We start from the raw sequence: 23088 nt of genomic DNA, 5'->3' as shown, positions 1-23088 counted from the left end.
AAGGCGAGGGTGTGAATGAAGAAGAACAAATGGTAAATCTAGAGTAATTATTCTCAACATAATGCATTATGTGTCAGAGTCACAACGAGATTTTTAATGTTTAAAAAAAAAAATCTATCATTTATATGAGAGACACCCACCCTTGCTACTAAAAATAGGTTTAATCTTGTTTGTTTAATCCATATGAAAACTTAAGTGCAAAACAAATAATGTGCCATTTCTCTCTGGCACAGTGCTTGCCTGGTTTTGCTTTCACATGTCACAAAGATTTTTCTGCTAGTTTTGGTGATTTTATGTCTCAAACATTTGACACTGAATATGAATACTGATTACGGTGTTCCTCAAGAACGTATTTTGGGTCCTTTTCTTTTTTCTTTATGCTCCCTCTTGCCAACACAATTTGTCAGCATAATGTCAATTATCACCGTTATTTCTTGCTTGGAAAACCACAAGTTGTGATTGGACTTGGACAATTTCTGGCCATGAAACTTTTTGGATACAGATACACTAGGAATAAAGCACATAATATAATTTGATCTCTGCCTTTGTACGTATATGTGTATATATCTGCATGTATGTCAATTTATATACAGCATATATTTTTGTTTATCATTTGGTTTTATTTGTCTGTGTTTAATTGGTTATACTGGGGTGGAGGGTAGGGATGGTCAGATATGTGCTGTCATGTTTATATGTTCACTCACTGGTGATTACTGTACACATCTTAAATCACAAGATGAGGTAAAAAAATAAAATAAAATAATTACTGTTATGCTTATGACACACAACTATATATCTCTGTTTTGTCAGAAAACACCAGTACTTTAAATGCTCTTTTAAACTGTCCTACTAATATCAGCATTTGGATGCGTATATTTAAAAAACAATGAGGAGAAAAGAAAAATTCTACTTGTTCCAAAGGCAGAAAGACAGAGACTACACTCAGTGTTTGCTATCCCGTCCAAACAGATTAAAATGCAATTTACAAATCTAGGAGTGATTTTAGACTTTGATTTTATTTTTATTTATTCATTTTAATAAGGTTACGAAAACTGAGGAACATTGCCAAAATCTGTCCGCTCTCAATTTAGAACGATGCTGAAATGCTGTACAAGCTTTTATCACAAAGCAATTAGATTACTGCAGCTCTCACACTGGTCTCCTTCAACGCCTAAGAATATTACTATCAATTCAGGATGCTGCAGCCAGAATTTTGACCGATACAATTAAAAAAAACAACAAAAAAACAGACCTCTGCTTGCATCACTGCACCTGCTGACTGTATCTTTCAAAATTCATTTTAAAGTCCTTTGAGTCATCTACAAAGCCTTGCATAATCTGGCACCTTCATATATCAGTGACTGCCTTTTATATAAGTTGCAACAAGAACCTTCAGATCTTCCACTGCCATTCTTTCAGAAGTTCCTAAAGTCTTCCAAAAGAAATGTGAAGCTCCCTCCCCTCAGATCTTAGAAAAGCAACCCCCTTGGAATTATCAAAGAAAAAAAAAGAAAAGACCAATCTTTTTAATTCAGCTTTCAATTTGGGTTAATTTTACTGGTATCATTGTTAAAGTTTTAATGTATTGTTACCAATACAACATCGTTAGTTTTGTTTTGTTTTTCTCTCACTTATTGCTATAGCTATATTTGCCTTTTTTTCTTCTTATCTGGATTTAAACACTGCATTAAATCCAGATAAAGGCTGCATTTCAGCATGAATGTGCTGTATAAATAAAGCTATTTTTTATCATTATTTATTTTTCTTTATTTTTTATTGATTTTGTGCTGGATTATTTATTGGCAGGGGGAAACTTGTAATCACATTACATTTATCTTTAACACAGCCATGTAATGTTTTACAGTTCCTAAATTCAGTAATCACATTACAGCTATGAATCAAACAATTATGTCGTTACTTGTGTTACATAAATTCTTCAATTATCTGCATAATGGGCAGATAAAAAATGATCAAACATGCCGACAACAAGCGTGCAGTGTGCCTGTGGAGAGGCTCTTAAGCCTGAGAAATCTTGTGCAGACTCTGAGGACAAAAGGATGTCTGACAAACAATTTGACAGACTCCTCCTTATGAGACATCACCACTGTTTTAGTGATAAACATGTCAAATACGCTGGACCAGTCTGTGATAAAGACCAAGCAGGGTGGAGGGTACACACATCCAAAAACTTCTACAGGAGCTATGATCAAAAATATCAGACTAAGGCAAGAATCAGGCAGGAGATCTGCACGCTGTACTAAAAGCTCCCAGTAATTTTCATTGAGGCAACATTTCAAACTAACAGAGATCTTCATCTGGCAGTGTCAAACCACCATTGCAGAGCAGAACAAGCAATATATAGGCACAAGCACATTCACCTCACAGGTGACTGTGATCTGCTTGATTGAGAGTCAAACTTCTCTCAGGTTGAAACAATCAGGCCAATCAGAGCAGAGCTGCATGGTGCTCTCTGATATTCCCATATGGGGGACACAGAATGCGTCCATGAAAAGTAACCAGAAACAACAAAAACAAGACCATACAAGCATAATGAATGAATCAAATATATATCACAAATCATTTGAGATACCACAAACTATTATATAGACAAATAAGTGAAGATCTCTTGTCTGATTCTTGTCCTACTTCTTCTATAAAGCCATGTTTTGGTGAGCAAGCAAATCAAGTGTGTTTGGCAAATAAATTCACTTCATATACCATCTAAGAAGTTTTCTTTTTCCGCTTTACGTCTGTCATCATCCAATGGTGTTAGGAAGGCCAGTTTCTTATACTGTTTTGAGGCCTACTGATATATGATTTTTCATATTTGTATAAGGCGGTGTAATGAAGGCCAATCTCTTTGAATTTATTTTTAATACATTGACAGTTTTTTAGGCAGTTACAGCCAACTGCAAGTGCTCACTTGATTCTCCTATTGAGCCTAGTTTTGTGCTGATATAATGCCATATGTAATGTTTTAACGTTATTTTAAAGGGGAACTATGCCAATTTTCAAAATTGGTATTAGCGAACATGAATAACTCTTTCCCAAATCAAAAAACTAGAGTGCCAAAACATACTCCATAGACAATGAATGGGAGCCTGATTTTGTGGTTCCACATAATGTTTTCTTTGTTTGCTTTTTATACCCAAAATGAGCTTTATTCTATTGCACTGTTCTCAGTTCTGAAACAGAAATTGTTCTTGTTTAGACTGAATCACAATGCCTATTCACAACAACCCCCGCACAAAAAATCCTCACATAACGCACATAAAATCAAATCAAACGCTGCCCTGTTTAGGTAGTTTTTAGCCACCTAAAAAAAACAAAAATCAATATCAAGTGTATGCTTATTTAAAATATTTTCATCGCTTTTCCTTTTTGAGCAGGTTATTTAGGCTATTACATCAAAGTCACCAAACTCCATTGGCAAAAACAGTTATTTAACTTAACAGAACACTGAGCTGCTGGTCTGCTGCTACACTGATTGGTTAATGTTTGAGGTGAAGCGGACCAAATATTCAAATATAGCACACACTTAAACTTACTTAGATTTTTTTTTAGGTGGCTTAAACATGTTTTGCTGCGGCCTTGTCCACAGGTCAGACTAACTTTACATCTTTTAATGTTACAGTTAAGGATAAAAATGACAACAGAAATAAACAAGTTTGCCAGTTTTACATATTTTCATAACTGTAATCAGCTGCACACTGTCTACCTGGAAGTGTTTGTTGTTGTTAGCGGGACGCCGCAGTGATGTGGTTTATCCTCAGAGCATTTCCCTGGCTGCTCTCCGTGACATCGAAAACATCTTTCAGGTTTAAGACTTCTCTGGTTTCTGGTTTTGAGGGAGTAACTCACGTTCACAGAAACTGATTGAACTTTTCTTGGCCATGTAAATAATATATTGGGATTCTTAACTCAGGTAGTGTTTCTCGTTTACATCTTACAGTTACAATGCATCTCACACAATGTTGCTAAGAAACCCAAAAAGTGATGCAATGAGTAGTATAAGAAATGTTTTCTACAGGGAGAGATTAAGTAATACTGCACTTTTTTTTTCAAAAAGTAACTTTTTTTGAGAAAGGACTCAAACACTGGTTGTGACCAATAACGTCTCTGAGTCTCTGTTGGTTGCCAAGCAACTGATCTGGTCCAAAAAATAATCCAGCACTCAACCCACTTTCGTAAACCGTCAAATTCTCATTTTTGAATGCAGTAAACAAACAAGATATGACAAGTTATATAATTATTGAGCATTTGAGGAGGAGGATTTTGTTAGTTTTGGCTACGTGTTTCCTCCTGTTTTCAGTCTTTATGCTAAGCTAAGATTATATATCTAACATGAGAGAGACAGACATGAGAGTCGAATCGATCACCTCATGTTATGCCGCCCCAGAAAGCCAATGAATGTATTTTCCAAACTGCTGAACTTTTGCTTTAAAACACACTCACTCACACACACACACACACACACACACACCTACACACAAATCGATGTAAGAATAAAAGTGGAGGGTGGATGTGCACCTGGGGAGTGAAAGGCCGGTGGAGAGGGGGTGTTGCACACCACTGTTTCTGCCAACAGGTTGTTATAAGGGTTAGTGTCGTGGGTTCGGAGAAGAGGGTTAGTTAGGAGGTAGTTGCCAGTCATCCCTGAAATAAAAGGAAGAGAGAGAGAGGGAGAGAAATCAGGAGGGAAAATAACAGCAGAGGAAAGAGAGCTGGAGGTGCTGTACTTCATGGTCTGTGGTGGTGCGCTGGGTAGCCATCGACATAAACAAACACTAACATTTGCTGTCCAAAATCTGACACCGCAAAAGATTTATGACCCGTCTGCCTTCTATTATGGACACAAAGCAGCCATAGAAACGTTGGTCAGAGCAAGACATTATCCAAACAGTCAGCTGATGTAACTGACAAACAATATTATCACGACGAGTGTTGACCAAAGCATAGCAACACAATCAACTCCAGTGTTTACGTGAAACATATTCATCCAAACAAACTCATCCAGTCGAGACACTAGACAAAACATGTCTAAGTGGCCTGCCATGAATAATACAGTATCCCTATCATCCTTAACATGCTTGTGTAAATCCCCAAGAATGTAATAACTATCCTCAGTCATTTGGACGGACCGCTAAGAAACTTTGCGCTGGCATGCGAGTAGAAAAAAAAATGAAGCTAATTCATAACTACAGCCAAATCTGCGCTGGCAGAGTCTGCAGCCTGAGATGCCGGGATCACTCCCAAAACCTGCTCTGACCTCAGCCTGACTTTGCTCATCTCCTCCACCTCTACCTTCATCCCGACAATCACTCCAGGGTGAAGATGAGTTAGCGCGGCTGCAGCACAGTCAGACTCACTGGCTTTTGAACTCGAGTCCTCATCAGTAACATTTGTGCCACACTAAATATCTCTTCTGTCTCTCGCTTTTTACGTGATTCCAGCGAGCAAGGAAAAATGCTGTGAACTTTGGTACACAGGCAGCATTTAACATTTTTTTTTTTTTAGAGCTTACTACTAAAGAAATACAACATTAAATCAGGTCTTATCTTCCTTTTTTCCCAGCTGCCGCAGAGCCACGGAAGCCGCATCCATTGATGTGTTTATTGTGAATTCAGAGCTTCTTCACAAACAGAATGGCGTATGTGTCTCGTCTGGAAGAAAGTCTTGCTTACCCTGGTTGAGTGTGGAGGTGCTGTTTATGTCTCCTGAGATGAAGGAGGACTCCGACTGCTTCCTCACAGTGTCGTTCCACATCCGCCTGATGCGGCTCTGGGTGGAGGGAAAAGCAGCCATTGATCAGAACTCGACATGGTGCCGCTGTTATTCAAGGCTCTGGATTGAGTAGCTACAGGGGTTTTGTGACCCTACACTTGTATACAAGATTCAACTAACCCCCTGCTTGATGACATGGTCATGCTACGATGAAACAAAGCCTCCGCACCTGCTTTTTATCCAACCGATGCCAAAAATGGATACTGCATGAATCTTACAGCTTGTAATTTGAGAGATCGTCTCAGAGCAGCTCTTCTTTTCTCTGGATAGTTAGAGCAGAAGCCGCCAACAAATTCCCAGAAGTGCTCTTAAGATAGATCTTACAAAGACCCGTCTGTCCAATTCATCCAATATTTTCATCTTTTCAAAAAATTATCTTAGTTTCGTGCTTTTTAAATAGTTCATGGCAACAGGTATAATAGATTATTTAAAAGGGAAAGTTTAAATATATGAATGCTGTCTGTCTGCTGGCTTTACTGACCTGTAAAACAAAAATCATTCCCAACCCTTGTTACATGACCTTGACAGTCATAGAATTTAGAAAAGAGTAAAGGCTGAAATGAGACAGAAAGTGCTGCAAGTTTCAAGTTTCTACTGAAATCCTTAAACTGTGCATAGTAATAATAATGATAATTATTTTTTGTTTGATAGTTACATTGCAGTTTAACATGGCTCAGTGTACATCTGGCAGTAGCTGATGATGGTGGGTGAGGACGACAGCCTACTTTTGTTTTGTTTTTCTTTTAAATGTGTGTGTCCCTTTGTATCATTCTGTGTCCCCTCTTTAAATTTTGAGTTTTTTTCCCTTGTGGTCTATCTGTTCAAAACTGACTGATAGATAAGAGGACCAGTTTCTGTGAGTGAATGCAAACTTTTAGACCCAGTACAATGAAAGCTTTAGTTACATTTTCTACTGCTCCATCTGTGCCCAGAGTACGTTTTGTGCTCTGAGAGTTTGGTGCTATAAATAACCAAACAGTATCGATGCAGATGCAAAGCTCTAAGATATAATCTGGTACGGTGCATCAAATGGTAACAATTATGTTTGAAACTGTGTATGGTCTCTCTTAAATTAATACATTATATATATATATATATATATATATATATATATATATATATTCATATATATTTCAACTATGCTCCTAATGCATGATCTAGTTCCAAAAACAGAAAATCTATTTGTGGCAGCAGATGTTTCAATCGTGGCAGGCTACCACAAATAAATTAATGGGTGTGAAACCATATAGAAGCTCAGCTTTACAATTATGTTTACTAAAGGATAACACTGATGTGTACTTTCTAATGTCAGAAAATCTTGTGCAAAGACCAAAACTAGTCTGTCCTATTTCCCCAGCTTCTCTGTAGCTCTAAGCCACAAGGCCATTTGTTCGTCAGAACATAAATCTTTACAGGTGGGTTATAAATATATACTTTCAGAGTTTGAAAAGGCCTCCTAAATTCCTAAAACATGTGGGCACTGTAGTGTTTAATCAAATGTTACAAAAAACTGCTTTTAATGTCTAATTAATGTCATATGAATTTTAATGTTGTGTGTATTTTATTATGTATTTTAATGTATTCTATTTTGCCACTTTCGCCGTGGCCACTGCGTTAGTGAGTGAATGGTGCATTTATTTAGGACTATTTTCAGCTACAACTGAATACACATTTGGTGCTACTGTGATTATTATTATTATGAGTGAATGGTGCATTTATTTAGGACTATTTTCAGCTACAACTGAATACACATTTGGTGCTACTGTGATTATTTACACCACCAATTTTGTGTAAATGGGATTACCTCAAAATAAACTGCAGCGCCTAAGTTCATCATAATAAAGGAATGCGTCACCCACTGCAACAGTGTGACTCATTTATGAGTTTTAAACAATTATGGAGGTCTATGAGTGCAGAGAAGAGAAAAGAGTGAAGAAGCGTGTCTGTTTTTGGCTGCATAGACAAATAGTTGTTAGCAGGATGAGTTCATTATAGTGTTGTCAAAGATACTCATTCATCTATGTATCGATTCTGAATTTTTGAAACTGCCCCAATACTCATTCAGTATACATACATTGGTATCTCTCGCTCATTCTCTTGCTCTCTACTACGAAGAAGAGAAAAGTGCTTGTTGTCACATTATAGTCTTGTTACGTTTACCTTTTGATTAAAAAAAAATGTATGCCCTCAATCAAGTTCCACTAGCTTTTTGTTGGTTTTAGTATTTTCATAGGTTTTTTTGTAAAATTCAAAACCTAATATCACTAGGCGTATTGTCCAAAAAAACCCCTGACATATAATTAACTAGATTTAATTTACACACAAAGCTTTTCATACGTTTTCTTTAAATCCTAAACCCCGATGTATCTGTGTCCCAAAGGTGTACACGTACTTGTGTTGCAGATGAGTAGCGGGCTGTGGATCGAGACGTAGCTGTCTTGGCTGCACTGTGGGGACCCTCAGATGGCAGCGCGCCGCAGCACTGGGACTGACGGAAACATTTGCTGTACTCTTTGCGGACCTACAGAGGAACAAAAGATCAGGAATGACTGAGCACTCAGAAAGCGACACAAACCCCCCCTTCCCATGAGAGATGCAAATCCCTAAATCTTCATCAAATGCCATCCAGCTGACAGCAGTTTAAATGCCATATCTGTAAGGACAGCAATAACAAAGCACTGTGATAACATGCCGAAATGTTGTAGAGAGGAAGCACTGTGATGTGTTGTGTCTGTGAAGTGTTGCTGAGTAAGAATTTGTTAAGTATCATGAAATGGCTCGTGTAAAATGTCAAAATGTTGCAGTATAAATATTTACAGATCCCACCTGCAGTACAATGATTAGATAGATTTGGAAAGAAACAGACATTCTTGTCAGTGGCATGTTTGAATTTTATGACAGTAACAGTCGACATACACAATGTGGGCGAGTTTTTTACCTGCAACACAACCTCCATCTTTGAAGCATTTTTGTTGCATGCCAGCAGACTGTGTGCATATTGAGATTTGTCAAGTGAAGATGAAGTTTGTTATTTGGGGTTTTGGACGTGTAGGCTATATTAACTGGTACTCAATTCATTAACTGGATTGTTTTATCTACAGAATGCATAGATTTATATTGATTTATTTTAATGTGAAATGTAACAACACCCAAAAGGTTGCTCTGCTGCACCACATTGCTTTTATTTTACAGATTTATCAGTTAATTGTTTTGTCAATACGTCAGAAAATTTTCCTGAGCAACAGGTGATGGGACGGATTTGACCAGAAACTTTAAACCCCAAAACCTCAGTTAACTCTATGAGGATTTTTTTACCTCGTAATTTGTTTTAAATGCACAAAATAGGAGCTTACAGTATTCCATTTTACTGAAACTGTATTTATTTGATCTTATCTGATAAATAAATTAATCAACATTAAAAAAAAGAAATGAAGAAAATCTCACATTAGAGAAGCATTTTTGCTTGAAAATTGGCTTTAATGATTCATTAATTAAGAAAATAGTTGCTGAATAATTTTCTTTTCAGTGACTAACTGATAAATCCATTACACTGTAGATTAATCTGTCAGACTTTGGGGGATCAGTTCCTTATTTATTTAGTCAATACAATTTGAGAAAATAGTGAAAAATGACACAATTGGTGATATTTTCAAAATTATTTTTCTTCCAAAACTTAAAGAATATATATATTTACATACTTATAAAATAAACCCAAAAAATAAAATCAGCAAATTTTTCATATTTAAAAAGATAAAAGAAGCTTTTTCCCCCCATTTTGTTTGCAATTTGGTTCATAAACAGCTTATTATTCATTCATCAGCTGTGGCTTAGTTAGTAGAGTGGGTCGTCTACTTATTGGTAGATCAGCAATTCGATCCCTGGCTCCTCCTCAACATGTCGAAGTATCCTTGGACAAGATACTTAATCTGAAATTGCTCCAGATGCTGCACTATCGGTGTGTAAGTGTGTGTGATTGGTCACTGAGTAGCAGGTGGCACCAGCCACAGACAACAGCAGCCTCGTCCACCGGTGTGTCAATGTGTGTGTGAGTCAGTAAATGTGACTAGAAAAGTGCAGTCCATTTATCATTCATAAAATCTGTTGTTAAAGTAAAAACAATTGATGCATTTTTTAAGATTATAATTTTTGGCAGTATTGCCTTATTTAGACAGGAAACGTGGGAGAGAGAGGAGGGATGACATGCAGCAAAGGGCCTCAGGTCAGTATCGAACCTTGGCTGCTGCAAAGGACTCAGCCTATTTGGGGCACACACTCTGCCAGGTAAGCTAGAGGTCATCCAAAACTAATTTTTTTATTTGATTATAGTTAAAAAGGCTCGGAAAATGATCGCAGACCCCTCCCATCTCCTCTATTTTGAGTTAAAATTGCTTCCATCAGGTAGACGCTGTATGGTCCCAAGTAAATACAGGAGGAGACACATGACAGGGGCAGTGTTGCACATATTCTGTTTCTGCACTACGTACATATTTTTATGCAGCAGCCTTAATTTCCAAGACAAATTTCCCATTCATCTATTCATTCTTTTTATTTTATTCAAAGCCTTGGAAAACACATTAAGGGTGAACCCTCATCTTCAATACTGAAGAGGTAAATACAACACTCAACTCAAAACAGTCATCAACAAAGTACAAGGCCTTTACAAAATGAAAAGAAATCAAAATTACTTTATTTGTCCCTATGGACAGAGAAATGTCACCTTGATCATTTCAGAAGAATGAAATCTGACCTTTTTCTGAAGGAGGCAGTGGAAGATGAAGATGAACATCCCTTGCAGAGTGTTGAAGATGGTGAAGAGGTAAGCCATCACTATGGACGATTCATTGAGGAAAAACAAGCCAAAGGACCATGTGAGCCCCAACAAACAAAGAAGGGCAAACGCTCCCAAAACCCACGACCTGCGAAACAGAAAGAACAGTGATAATAACTTGAAACAGTAAAGTTGCAGGAGATCTCATTTGGTTTCTCGGCTCCTGGACAGCAGCTTGTTAAAAAAATAGCAGATGCTATTTTGCGATCGGACAAGTTTCACTCACGGCGTCATGGTGTATAAATGCTGATACAAAGTTTTGGAATGAATGTGCACTTGGTATTTGACACTGAGTCAAAAAATATTTCCTTGGTCTTCCTTGGAGTTGTTGGCTAAAGAGACTGCAAACACAGCAGGTTTTCTCGGCGGCTTCCAGGAAAGCTTAGAGGAAATAAGATAACTTCACAGTCAGTTTCAATGACGATGGCTATTCGTTATTGATACACAAGAGAGCAATGAGTCACGCTGAGAGAGATATGGTGAAGAGGGAAGAAATGGGACAACAACTTGTCACTGAGAGAGGATCCACAGAAAAATGAGAGTGATGGTTGATTCAACTGGCTGTCTAGTTTTTGGTGCTTTTTTAACAATAATTATTTATTTAGTCCAAATAATTACACTAAGTGCCACCAATTATTTCACTTTTGACAGAAAAACTAAACAGAAGGGGGATCTGAGGTAGACCCTAATTAATGACAGTTAATGAGTTTTAATTTTTAAGATAATGTGTGAAATCCAGCATCCACAAATATGGGCTTTCTCCGTGCTAAAACAAAACTGAAGCCAATTCTATGCTTTTCTTTGTATTTTTTTTGTGTTTGTTTTGGACCGAAAACAGAGTGGCTGCCTTAAAATCAAGCGCCCACATAACATATGTTGGCCTGCCCTCAAAACACATTGTCGAACAAGAATCCAGGCACAGAAATGGACAGGGACTTGTCTTTTTATCGAGCAAATGCAGCTCACTTGAAGCAGAAAGATGGAGGAGGGGTCTTTTTTTCCTCCCCGTTTTCACCATCTTTAAATCTATAAGTCATGTGGTTGAATCCGTCTTCCAAGGAAGCCTGTAAACTATGCCAGCAAAGGAGCGCAAAGATACCCAAAAGGTCAGAAACTCAGTTATGAAGAACAGGCAATATAACCCTGCGTAGTGCAAATACTGAAATCATAAAGAGAACCAAAAAAGCACCCTCTGAAAGGACCGAAATAAAATCTGAAAGGGAAAAATATTGGCATGGTCGGGTTTAAGAGAAGAGGAAATCAAATAAACCTGTTGGTTGAAAGCGGCTTTTGAAATTTTCAGGAAGGAGGCAAAGGCAGTAATGGTGCATATTACCAACAACCCTGCTCGATATACCACACGCACGCACGCACACACACACACACACACACACACACACACACACACACACACACACACACACACACACACACACACACACACACACACACACACACACACACACACTCTCAACAAACCACAGTGCAGCCAGCTAATCTCCCACAGTGACAGCCCTCACCTGATGCCCCCAAGTCTGGACGAGTCTGGTTTCATGGAGGTGGAGTGCTTCACCATCTTGAACATCGTGACCACCAGGAAGATGACATTGACCTGTCAAAACAGACACGTATCACAGTTAACAGACTGCACTTAGAAAGGCATCCAATTCCTGGTGCTGACAGCAGCTGGACAAAGATCCTTTACTTTAGTAAAGGTACTAATATCACACTCAATAAATACTCCATAATTAGTAAAAGTCCTGCAGTACCGCTTCTTATACTCAATGTACAAACTATAACAACTTTCAGGACAGGTCCTTTTTTTTACATACTGGTGGTGGCAGTTGACATATCAGGATGTTGTCTACAAAACAGCTAAGAAGAGCTAAGAAAGTTTTTTTTCTGATCTTTGAGTCACAGTGAGTGACGTTTATGATATTGTGCCGCCAGGCTTTGATGGTCATGAAAGAATAGCATGCATGCTGGTATCTTTACCATAATATATCATAAGATTAGTACCACTCATTCATTAATGCGTAAGCAACATTTTACTGTTGTAGCTGGTTGAGGTGGCGCTCATTTTTTTAAATCATTTCAACTGATGACCACTTTCAATTTGAATTATTTTCTTTATTAATTGGTTGATGACAGGATTTTAAAAAAATGAATAAATAATGAGAATCACAATTACTTCAAAACTCAAAATAATGATCATAATACATTTACAAATTATTGTAAGACAAAGCAGAAAATATTCACATTTAAAAATATGGAGCCATAAAATATCTGGACTGAATTCTGCAAGAAAAACTGACTATTATCATCATAATTTTCAATTTACTTCCTGTCAATTAACTAATCGATTAATTAACTAACTGTTTTGACTGTACTTGTACGAGGTGTGGGCCTCACAATGTTATCACCACAAGTCTTAATAACTTATGTCATATGCAAATTATTATCCCAACGGAAAACTTTGCCAACATCTGTTTTATCTGTTTTATATAACAAATGTATTACAAATAATGTTATTTTTATTGTAATTATTATTATATTAATATTAATATTTAAAAAAATACTTGGCATCTGTGTATCGATACCATATGCCCACATAAATATTGTGATACTGGGCTTTATCTATTCCCCACCCGACCCTTTATTTGTACATCATGTTGGGCGGTTCAATCAAAAACAAAGGATTCTAAAAGCTCTTCATGTGTTCTTCATTTGTAAGCTGTCAATTAATAGTAGTGGAGTAAAAAGCACAATGTTAAAATAATAAAAAGATATAAAAAAAAATATATTAAAGTGTGTGAAATTTGTACTGATGTACAGCACTTGTGTAAATGTTCCTAGTTAGGCCCCAGCACTAGTTGCTACCACCCATAGTCGTGCCTCACACCGACTTTAAGTATTAATAATCTTTAGTGGTTTTGGCTCTTATAGTGAGCATCAACACCAGCATACCTTAACGGGAGAAACATAAAAATTTAATGCCTCAGTGCAGATCATAAAGTACACCAACTTCCAAAGAGAAAAACAACAGTGAGAGTTTAAAGCTTCGGTCTACTTCACACAGCATGGCCTTCAACATAAGCTGCACTGAACGTTTCTTTTCTTGTCTGACATTATAGTCGATCCCAAAGTGCAAATCCTCATTGAATACAAGAATGTATATCCGATGGACTCCAAACCGACCTGATGTATCATGGACAAAAAGCTCCAGAAAAACACAAAAAGGAAAGTACGGAGCTCAGTGCCATATTTTAGAAACAATTTTTATTGAAGCCAGGAAAAACATTTAAGTGATTCAAGCCATACATCTAGGGAGGTTTCCATACTTTCGGGATGACTCTCTAAGCACTGGAGGGCCCATCGCCACCGAGGGAAAGGGAGGAGATGAGCTTCGATTTGGCCCGATACCATATTAAACCTTTGAAATGCACTTCTGTAAATATTCAATGGAATGAAAGTATATGTTCAGATTTTTTATGTTTTTAAAAACTTGTATCCCCTATCTACTCAGGGTGTGCGTTTTGAAAGTGTGACCAATCGACTATACACAAAAGAAAACAAAAGACAAAAAAAGTTGGCAAGATAACAAAGCCTAATGATCTCCATGTAGTCTCAGTTTATCAAATACTTCATTTTCAATTCTACTCTCACAAATAGGCAAAAAGATCCTTAATTATTATCCCATATGGGCGCATCGTGAAACACTACAAGGCAACAGAAAAAAAAGCTCTTTAAATGGAAACAAAGAGAGTGCGAGTGGAAAGCAGATGGAAACCAGCAACAGCAGGGGAAAAGATGGAAGAAAAAGGAGTGGCTAAGACGACCGAAAGAGGCTTTTAGATCACAGCTTAGAGTAATGCCGAGTTTTGTCTTGCAGCCACTGGGGCCGATTTACGTCCGCATGAGTCGAGTGGCTGGAGATGCATTTAACACAGACGCAAGTGATGACACAGATCCGATGAGACAGACGGACGGACAGACAGGCAGGGAGGCACTCTGCAGAAAGCTGAGGCAAACTACATATGGCCCCCCCCCCCCGATCTCCAGGGGGCCGTCCTCTACAATATTCAGGTCTCTCACTTCTCTGCCAAATACAGCGCAAAAAAACAGCACCGCTGACACAGCACTTCCCTAGTTTTTGCATGTATTTACAGCTTACGGACAGATTTACACACGTGTTACCATATACGCCTTTATGGATACACGGTGAGTGTTTGTTTAGGGCTGTATGCATGCATTCCTGCATGTATGCATGTGTGACTGTGTGTGCGCGTGCACTGAGAACACCCAGTGCAACACATAAAATATTAAAAGGTGAAGATGGAGATGTCCATGTGCTGGGATTGGCTGGGGACGTGTCATGATCCTCAGCAGGGCTATGAGCTGTGGTAATGGTTGTCTGGCCCACCCACTCATTACTTCCATGTTCACCCCCTCCTCTCCACCACCATCACCCTTGTTTTCCCACTGAGCAAATGACCTTCATGCCTGAGACGATTTCTCCTCCTGATTGCGGGAGGGGAGTATTCTCTAGATGTACAGCAAGGACCAAACAGCTTTAAGTTGTTGCTGTGCACCAATTCTGATTTCAGAGGATTTCACAGCTGAGTGGACACTGATGTCCTCATGTCAGCTATAATGGGACCACTTTCCTTTCATGCAAATTGATCTGAGAAAGCACAGCTAAGAGGCTGCCAGTACAGAGAGACAGAAAATCTATAAACTGTTTTCAAAGATTTTCTTTGAAAGGAAAAAAAAAGTTATCACACGCGTGCGCAACATTATAACTTACCACGATTATGAAGGTTACAGGTCCGATAAAGCTCCAGATGAAATGGTTATCAACCCTCAGCCAGCATCTGCAGGTCACAAAAGGTGATATTCAGTTCATTAAATCATCGCATTGCCAAAACATAGTTGTGTCTCATCGATCAGGGCCCAGCAGAGCTGGCGGGATGATAGGCCACAGCAACAGAATAGAGACTCCTCTGACCACAGAGAAGAAAACCCGACCTTGAGGGAGCGTTGGCCTCGTGCCATGAGAGGCTGCAGTCTAGAAGGCAGCGGTTATTGGACTCATGACTTCACGGTCTGCAAATGTCTACAAATGTGGGATGTCTGACTGTGTATACTGAGACTCTGAACAGTAAACAATGTATTGTAGACAGTTCAGGAACAAATTGCACCTCACTCTGTGTATATCGCCAGGAAACAGTAATGAAGTGAGGAGTACAGCAATAAAATTGAGTTTGAAAAAAGCATTTGCTTAAATTCCATAAATTAGAGGACTGCAGTCTTACAAATCATACAGCTTGCTGCTTGGATGAAGACCAGCGGAGAAGTGCATAAACTTTTAACTGACAAGGACGGCAATTATCCTCATGCAAAGAATAAAAACCCAGCAGGCCAGAGCAGCTAGCCAGCACGTTCATTAATGTAGCAGCTTTGCTCACAGCCTCTTGAAATTAAGCAGGGGGGCAGAGATAGACTACTTTTTGTGATATTACTATCATTAGCACATATATGGGGCAGAAGGGATGACTAATGCTTCTCAATTTTATCCCACAAAAAAAAAAAAGAATTTCTACAAAGATGTCACACTCACGCCCTCTGTGTGCCGTAGCTTCTGTAGTCGATGGCTGCTGAGATGCCCACCACCACTGCCGGGATGAGGTATCCAGAGACATAGTAGTACTTCCTGCGCGAGAACTCGCTCTCAAACACCTCGACCAGCATGAGGTACAGCTGCACGCCCTCCAGACACATCCAGGCGAACGCAGCAAGGAAGCAGAAGTGGAGAACACCAGCGATGATGGAGCACACCAGCTGACAGAAAGAGACACGCAGACATTATACACAAAGTTATAGATCTGTTCAAAGGGAAATTTTGGGGTTAGTTGAATGTGACTGTTTTATGTTTTTGATAAGAGTTAAAAAGTTCACTGACTGGTGATGTTAGCCAGTTTAGTCAGATTACAATTTCTATTAAGGACTGGCTCTGCTCAAGGCTGCTCCGATCAATATTTTTGACTGGAATTAACAACTGCATATAATGTGAAAGGGGTTGTTTGAGCTTTCTGAGCATTTTTCAGCTCCATAGTCTTCTGCAGTAACAGGCAGCTGTTAAAAACCATTTGATGAACCTACTACCTGCCTACAACGTAGACAAACTTAATTAACTGCCAGTGAACAGAGTGGATAATTTAGCTGCCAAAGAGCCAAATCGTTCCCTCAGGAGATAAAATCAGGGCTAAAGAAGAGTAAATACTGGCCTTACATTTATCAAGTGGACAGAAACACTGCCCCAAATGAATGCTAATGCTGCTCCATGTCTGCTGGATGTGTAAAAAGGCAACCACTAACATGATAAAATGGCATTTTTTAAACCATAATTATTATTACATTATTAACACCTCAGAAATGAGGTAATGGTATTTGTGAAAATTTTAATGCTAGACCTAAGAGTACAAATACTTATCTGAGAATTTAAGAATGTTTTTTTTTCTATGTTAAATGGCACTGATTTATAACTATTCGATACATTAACTAAGCCATGCTAATATTACTAGCCAACAACAGGCATACAGTATTATACATACAAAGACATTTATGAGTTTTCTGCATTCTGACTAAGTAGAAGAGTAGCGCAAAATGTACAATTTCCCTAAAATCCACTGGTGGATCTTTCGTTAAAATGCACATTCCACAACAAAGCTTCGTCCAAAGGCTGAACATTTCATTCTCAGTTTTACTCAAGATCCCAGAGTTTCAAAAGATATAAATGATGTAGGAGGACTATGCATAAAATCCTGTACTGAATATTTCTATTTGATAAAATCATGTGGTCATAGAAAAAAACAGCCAAAAAAAAGTTGTCCTGCTTGAATATTTCACTCACACCTCTTTTCCACCACTGCAGATCTGTGCATTTCAACAGAAAATATACTTCTTTTTTTTTTTTTAAAAAATGCTTCTGGCTAGGAAAACTAGAAAAATATTGCAGCATCAAACTCAGGTTGGCCAGAACCTTGAAATTTGTATGTCACAGGCTGGGGGCAGGAATATTGTAATAACTTAATGAACGTAAACAATTGTTTCTGGAAGAGCCAAATGTTAGGTAGATCCCCTCCTCTTGAATACAATGACGACCAGCACTACAAATTTGATTGAAAAGTCCTGTTTGGATGCTGATGTAGGCTTGTTAAGCCAGGAGACAATTGTAAAGTTAAAATGTAGTTCGCCATTGTTGTTGCTTGAAGTTGGTGTTGGTGTTACTAGGAAACCGTAGCGTTTATAGAGATGTAATAACTTGGCTCATTAGTGTGTGGAAAGTCAGCTCGTAGAAGGCTAGAAAATGAACTTTGTTTGAGATACGTCTTTGTTTGTGCAATATACTCTTGCAATATTAAGCAACAACTGACGCCCATGGATATCAGAAATTAAGCTAGATAAAAACGAGCAGCAAAATGAGGAACAAACATTAAATTTGTACTGTATATGGTGTTGTATTGTTTTGAATCAAATTAAATCCATCCACACAACATTTGCTTCACCTCCAGACCAGGTTGGGGTATGCAGGGGAGAGATGACCAAGACCACTTAGGAGACGGGAGTGAATACCATTTCGTATCACTGGCGCAGCTTGTAATGAGGTAACTTCTGTTATAGAGTATCTGTGGTTGAACTAGCCAGCACAAGCCTGGAACCACAACTGGGTTTGAGTTGTCAGAAAGGGATATGAGAGTCTGCATCATAGATCCTCATGTATTCATGATACAAAATATACAGTATATGTTGTGGATTTTTGCCACTCAAGGAAAATTGAATGAAAAATTCAAATGGTTAAAGGTTAAGAGCGCAGACGAGCCCCTTCATCAGCAATATGAACATTAAAACCCTCTGCAGTATAATTTCTGCCTTACCTTTGGTTCTGTCATGTTGATGCCCACGAGGTAGACGAGCTCGCCAATGAAGAGGTTGAGGCAGAGGTTTTTGTGGATGGTGTTGCGGTCGCTTTGCAGACCTCTGAAGAAGCAGAAGGTGAAGAGGCTGATGGCGAGGCAGACGAGAGACACAGCGATACCCATTCGTGTGATGACAGTGAGAAGAAGCTCATGGACGCTGCCATCCCCCTACAGAGAAACAGACACATTGTCATATAACAGTAGTCATACGCCTGTATGTACACTGAAACAGCTGTTTTCTGATTATTTCTCCTGTTCAAACTTGCCCAAAAATGCCCCCTCCTAATGCTCTTTTAATGGAAAAGATGAGATATAAAATCCACAGTTTACATGAGTTGGACAAATCAGGTAGATATCTTCCAAAGCAGGAGCGTAATTTACAGGGGGGACACAGGGGACATGTGCTCTGCTCTTTTTCAGAAGACAGTATTATTACACTGTTTACAGTCCGAAAACTAACTTTATATTAAAAAAAGTTACACTCTTTTTAATACAAAATCCCTCTTCGTGCTTCTACAGTGTTCCCTGTTGAGCTGCAGTGGAACGACAGTAATAAAAAGACAATAACTTTGGAAGATATCCACTTGACTTGACAAACTCAGACTGTTGATGCCTCATATTATCTTCAGAAAACTGATCCTTTAACCTGATCATACCTGATGACAATTGGCGCTCAAACCATGCTTAAATCACATTATGCAGCCCACGATACAGAAAGCGACATCAGTTTAAAAATCTGGACCGCGTCATGTGACGTCCACATGTGGGTTCTCCTTTTTAAGGTCAAATCACACTGTGTGTCAGATCTTAAACTGAGCGCATTTCAAGATGGGCACCAGGCAAATTCGAAAATAGCAGACTTGACCATACAAAACATCACTCAAGGACAGGGTGGCCCGAAAGTGAGGCAATTCCTCCTGTGATATTTGTAATTTTTATTGGGGGCAGGAGTTGCAGTCGAGGTGATGTGCAGGGAATTGGTGTGAGGCTAAGCCTAGCCTCAGGGCTCTGGTTTCAAGCTGTGGTTAAGGTTGAGGTTAAGACAGATGACAGGGACAGAGTTCATGAAATGGGACGTATTATTAAACCAACCACAAACTTATCCCCCACATTTATAACTGGCTAGGTCCCTGCTGCACATGCTATTTATCATGTAATTGGATTGTAATTGCATTTCGCGACCGAATAGACCCTACACCACTTCAAGAGGGGTGGAAACATAAGTTAAAGCTGAGGTTGTACTGTTTCTCATGATTCCCAGGGACATATGCCTGGAGGAATATTAGACACGGACCATAGGTAAAATATAATTACCTCTGATAATGGTACGGTACTTCCTATCCTGATCCACAATCTCGCTCTTTTAAAGTGACAGCCCGCTTCCTTTCCTCCTCCTCCCCCACCCTTACCTTCTCCTCCAGCAATAATCTAATTATCTCCACTGAAATGCCATTCTTGTTCTTGCCGTGTGTGCACAAATCTGTCAGCGAGATGGAAGAACAACCAACTGAGACAGAAAAATGGCCTGAGCAAGCCACAAAACGAGAGGGGCCACTTACCACGTTCCCCCGGTGAGCCATGAGGATGGCAAAGTTGGTCAAGTGACTGCAGGAGCAAGTAGTGTGGCTCTTGTTGGTTTCTAGCAGTTTGCAGCCCTGAGTGGACCAGTATCCCATCATGCTCCGCTCCGAATAATTCCAGAAGGAACAGTTGGGATTGTAGTAGTGCTCCTTCTACAAAACACAAACACAGAGAGAAAGAGAAAGATGATTAAACATATATGAACATGCGCTGCAATATGCATGATCGTACACAAACACACCTTGTATATTTCATATCTCTAGTTGTAAGAAACAGGATGTCAGTGAACCTGATGTGTACATTGTGCTATACCTATTAGCAACTGTGCAATTAAAGTCCTTTAAATGCAATCGAATTGTTAGAAAAGGGATGCAGGAGATCAAAATAAAGACATTTACAAGCTCCGACAAAGGTTGGCACACTGGCACAATACAAATGCCCTCTCTTTTACTCACAACAGTTTTTCTACAACAATGATCCATCAAAGTGCTGTGTTTGCCCTTCACTACAAACGGCTGTGCAGCTGGTTCAGTATTTTAACACCCAGGCTCTATAATGTGGTCCGGGCGAGTCTCAGGAGGAGGCTTACATCCAGGTGCTCCAGCGTGAAGATCACGGGGTCTGCTACAAACACACGGCTGGACTCCTTGGTGATGGAAGCTGACAGAATGTGGGAGTTGACGGTGAGCGAGAGGTTGCGTTTGTTCAGGTCCCCCATTCCCCTCAGTGTTGCGTTCTCGGTGCTGAGGAACTGACCCAGGTGCTTGTAAAGTACAAATACCAGCTTGGCCACACCTGCAACCGGCAAAAACACAAATATTACACATACAGAGGGAGCAAAAGAATGGAAAATACAAATGATTTACTTTGTGAAATGAAATGCAGGGCTGTACCAGACTCAGAATTATGCCAGTCAAATCGGATTTGGGTGTTCAGTGCAAATGTGCGACGATTTGATTTGTTTTCCACACAAAGTTTTAAAGTCTGAATGGGCTCCGTGAGACATTCAGTGTGACAGCAGCAATCACGTTATATAATAAACAAGTTAACTGTGCTAATGATAGATGCTAATGCACAACAACATTTTATGTCGACACTAGATATCAAACAAAAGTCAGAAACTGTATCCTATTAACTTGCTGTGAGCTGTAAATTCATCACGTCTTCATCTTACAGTGCGGTCTCTGTTTCGCTCTTTGCTGCTGCCTGCATGTCCACAACTGCAAAGAGTATTGTGAAAGTCAAGAGCACTCACTCCACAGCAAAATCTGGGGACCAAAACATCCGCAAATGCAAGAAAAAGAACGACAGCTTGACTTTTGAATCTTAATCGACTGAGGGTCTCTGACTGATAATTCAAGCCTCCGACTTTCCGGGGCCAGCCCTAAAGAAATGTACCTTAAATTTTCAAATAGTGAACAGGGCATTTGTTTACCTCAAAAGTGCCTTTATATGAAGCAGGTTCATATTAGAAAGAGGCTGTTTTTCTAAGTTACTCTGTTTGATAGTATATTTGGTCATATTTTAGAATGAAATTTTCTTCTTTTCTCAGCTGCTCCTGTTTGCTCTCTTAATTGTTACTGATGTATGGCACGGCCACACATGCACGAAATTAACATTGGTGAATATTCTCCTGTTCACTTCCACCCAATGCAAGCGGGGTGAATGAAATATTTTCTTGGGTTGCAAAGCAAATTTGCGCCTTCGAATTGCGTGGAGGTTCAACTTTGGTGAACTCTTATTGGTGTCTAGCCTCAATCAATACAGAGAAATGTGTGGAGGAGGCTGTGATTGTTGCCATATTAACCAGCTGCCAAGAAAAACCAAAACTGCCCCACATGAAAGATGATGCCTGACAAGCAGTGAGTCAGGAGACAGGCATGGAACATAAGAAAAAGGATAATCTACCAAGAAAACCATGTAAGATAAGATAAGATAAGATAAGATAAGATAAGATAAGATAAGATAAGATAAGATAATCCTTTATTAGTCCTACAGTGGGAAATTCACAAATATATAACATATTTTGTGTATTTATTGGCAAGCTAGCTCATGTCATTATGCAATTATTTTGTTTCAGATCAAAAGCCCTGTAGCATTTCAATAGACAGAAATAATTTATTTCATAACAAAGCTTTTATTGTGAAAAATTTGCTGGGTTCCCGTGCGGTACTTGAAATATAGTAACTGCTATCTTGTGGCTCTTACTGCATTACTACAGTTTTTAATTTTTTAAATTTTAACATACAGTACAATAAAAACAATAAACAAACACATTTGAGATGAGTAATCCAGAACAACAAAATAGTGAAAATAAAATAATTACATTGTTGAATTTAATAAATTAAAGTAATGGAAATATACATTATTCTTAGTTCAACAGGCACCAGGAGTTTATCCACCCTTTATTTTCCATCGCTTGTATTTGAGGCCGGCTATTATTGGTTCGTATTGACCACTCACTCAGCAATTTTTAGAGTCGCACGCTTTGGGAAAATTGCTCATTCACATTCTTGATTTGCAAAGCTGGATACTTAACTACTTCATTTTTTAAAAAACTTTTGAATAACGTCAAACTATTCCTTTAAGATTATGTTTAAATATTGCTTTAATGGACTCATCACTACTCTACATATCCATAAAATGATGAACAACTTGGTCTATAGACCTTTTTCACAATAGACACTTTGACATGTCTTAATAGGAAAAGCACAGGTGTCTTCAGTAAAATTAATTATAGCTGTGTTCCACTTAGAGAGGCCCTGTCTGTGGCTCAGGAGGTAGCGCCGGTTGTCCGCTAATCTAAAGATTGGGTTGGATTTCTGGCTGCTCCAGTCTGCATGTCTAAGTATCCTTGTGCAAGATACTGAACCCCCAATAGCTCCCGATGGTGTGATATGTGTGAGAATGGTTAGA

At 38.8% G+C, this 23088-nt stretch overlaps 1 protein-coding gene across 13 annotated transcripts in view; it reads right to left on the bottom strand.

Moving 5' to 3' along the window:
• LOC121950919 (adhesion G protein-coupled receptor L2-like) overlaps positions 1-23088 on the bottom strand; it is a 182672-nt gene that overhangs the window by 4731 nt on the left and 154853 nt on the right. For 9 of the 13 annotated variants that reach the window (XM_042497038.1, XM_042497037.1, XM_042497041.1 and 6 more), the window contains 10 exons: positions 20762-20967; positions 20151-20324; positions 18550-18759; positions 16233-16453; positions 15420-15486; positions 12133-12224; positions 10532-10700; positions 8177-8305; positions 5685-5781; positions 4531-4656 (listed from right to left, as the gene is read on the bottom strand). In XM_042497038.1, coding sequence (XP_042352972.1) covers positions 4531-4656; positions 5685-5781; positions 8177-8305; positions 10532-10700; positions 12133-12224; positions 15420-15486; positions 16233-16453; positions 18550-18759; positions 20151-20324; positions 20762-20967 — 1491 coding nt within the window. The remainder of the gene's footprint in view (positions 1-4530; positions 4657-5684; positions 5782-8176; positions 8306-10531; positions 10701-12132; positions 12225-15419; positions 15487-16232; positions 16454-18549; positions 18760-20150; positions 20325-20761; positions 20968-23088) is intronic. The other 4 variants (XM_042497043.1, XM_042497044.1, XM_042497049.1 and 1 more) reach the window with 1 other exon arrangement.

This window comes from Plectropomus leopardus, chromosome 12 (genome assembly GCF_008729295.1).
Source record: "Plectropomus leopardus isolate mb chromosome 12, YSFRI_Pleo_2.0, whole genome shotgun sequence".
Taxonomy (NCBI): domain Eukaryota; kingdom Metazoa; phylum Chordata; class Actinopteri; order Perciformes; family Serranidae; genus Plectropomus; species Plectropomus leopardus.
Note: the sequence above shows the minus strand (reverse complement) of the source record. Positions and strands in the feature narration are given on the sequence as shown.